General features: G+C 57.5%; 1 protein-coding gene across 1 annotated transcript in view; it reads right to left on the bottom strand.

Moving 5' to 3' along the window:
- Positions 1–1,023: 1,023 nt before the first annotated feature.
- Positions 1,024–2,047, bottom strand: part of ZNF853 (zinc finger protein 853) — a 5,943-nt gene continuing 4,919 nt past the window's right edge. The window contains exon 4 of the mRNA XM_006765479.2: positions 1,024–1,065. Coding sequence (XP_006765542.1) covers positions 1,024–1,065 — 42 coding nt within the window. The remainder of the gene's footprint in view (positions 1,066–2,047) is intronic.

Raw genomic sequence — 2,047 nt, 5'->3', positions numbered from 1 at the left:
AGGCACCCGGCAGGCACCCGGCAGGCACCCGGCAGGCAGTGCTGAAACGAGGCACCTGATGCTGCCGGTGAGCTGTCGCATGAGCACATTTCCATATGCCTCCCCAGACGGTTCACAGACACGTAACAGGGACAGGGACTGAGTTGAGGCTTGTCCTCAGGAGATGCCAAAATGGCCTCTTCAAGCGCTTCCCCTCGGTCCCCAGCTCTCCCCTTGGTCCCCGGCTCTCCCCTCGGTCCCCAGCTCTCCCCTCAGTCCCCAGCTCTGCCACGGTCCTCAGCTCTGCCACGAGGGTTTCACTGAGTAAGCCCACCCCCAGCCCAGGGCTCCAGCTGGAAGGAAGAGTCTGGGTGAGGAGCTCCTGATGTCTAGGGCAACCCGGAAATGTTCTACAAAACTCAGAGGCAAGCCCTAGCCAGTGTGGCTCAGTGGATAGAGCGTCGGCCTGTGGACCAAAGGGTCCAGGGTTTGATTCCGGTCAAGGGCACGTACCTTGGGTGCAGGCTCTCATCCCTGGTCGGGGTGCATGCAGGAGGCAACCGATCAATATGTTTCTCTCACACCGATGTTTCTGTCTCTTTCTCTCTCCCTAAAAATCAATGGAAAAACATCCTCAGGTGAGGATTAAAAAAAAAATTTCAGAGGTAAATACACAGACAGGACAATGCGTTTCTCCACTTGTTTATTTTCTGTTTCTCACCTACCAACACGTTTGTGGAACGTAGCAGGTTGTGTGAGTAAAGGAGAAGCCGGGAGGAAAGAGGGCAGGACGCCCGCAGCCACAGGTAGGGCAGGACGCCAGGAGCAGGCAGCGCTGGGGGCGGCAGTGGGGGGCAGCCTCCCCACCCGCCTGCCTTCCCATGGACATCAGCGATTCTGTAAATGTAAAGGGCATTTTTGATGTCTCAGTCCTCGTCCCCAACATTCTCCCTGGACCCCCCATGATGAGGTAGGTCTGCTCAGGCCAGCCCTCTGCACAGCCTGGCCCAGGAGACCCCGTGCCCCAGAGCCCTAACCCCAACCTCAGTTGCTGGGCAAACGTCTGAGAAGCCTAGAGCTACAGGCCTACAGGGAAAGGGGGGAACCCCAGAGCTCCTTCCAGGGGGATCACTCCCTTGGACCTTGGACAGCTCTCCCAGAATGCCCTCTGCTTCAGCCATAGGCTTCTATCCAAGAGGGCGCTGCCCCGCCCGTGTGGCTCAGTGGTTGAGCACTGGCCATTAACCAGGTCACAGTTCCATTCCCGGTCAGGGCACATGCCCGGTTTGCAGGCTCCATCCCCAGTAGGGGGCGTGCAAGAGGCAGCCGCTGATCAATGATTCTCCTCATTGAACTCTATCCTTTTCTCCCCCTCCCTTCCTCTCTCAAATCAATAAAAACATTATTTTTCTTTTAAAAAGAGGGCACGGGGACACACAGCAGAAGCTACAGCTTCCCTCCCACGCTGGCGAGGAGCCGGCGGCCCTGGAGGGAAGGCTCCACCTCCCGCCCAGAGCAGGGCTTCCTGGCATGTGCACGTTGGCCCAGCGGGCACTCCGACCCTGTGTTCAAGAACACACACGCTGAAGTCGGGGTTCTCGCCACCCTGACGAATTTCACTGGAGAAAGTGTTTTCAGGGCACACGCCATGGAGGACTTGTCACGCCTTATCCGCCTTCTGCTGGTGCAGACCAGTGGCCATTCTCCTCTATTTCCTTGAAGTAATTTTCACCGGATCAAGTCCTTTTCCCGTGCATTCTACCGGGTATGTTTGATCCCCTGGTTAGTGTTCGATCCGTGCCCACTGTCACCAACGGTCCCATGGGCCCCTGAAAGTTTTCTCGGGTGGCTCTCATCTCAGAATCCAATGTGCCCAGGGTGGCACGTCGGCGGCCTTCGGTACCCAGTGTGATGTGTGCCTCTGTGTGAGCTGACGTGCAACATCTGTGCGGTGCCAGCCACACTGGCTTCTCTCGCGGAGCGTTTCTGAGGGTGAACGTGTCCCTCCCGCAGGTGATTCTGGGGAAAGACGGAAGCCTTTTCCACGCGCGATTCCAGGATATCCCAA

This window comes from Myotis davidii, unplaced genomic scaffold, assembly GCF_000327345.1.
Source record: "Myotis davidii unplaced genomic scaffold, ASM32734v1 scaffold399, whole genome shotgun sequence".
Classification (NCBI taxonomy): Eukaryota; Metazoa; Chordata; class Mammalia; order Chiroptera; family Vespertilionidae; genus Myotis; species Myotis davidii.
The sequence above is the reverse complement of the archived record's forward strand: the minus strand, read 5'-3'. Positions and strand labels throughout refer to the sequence as shown.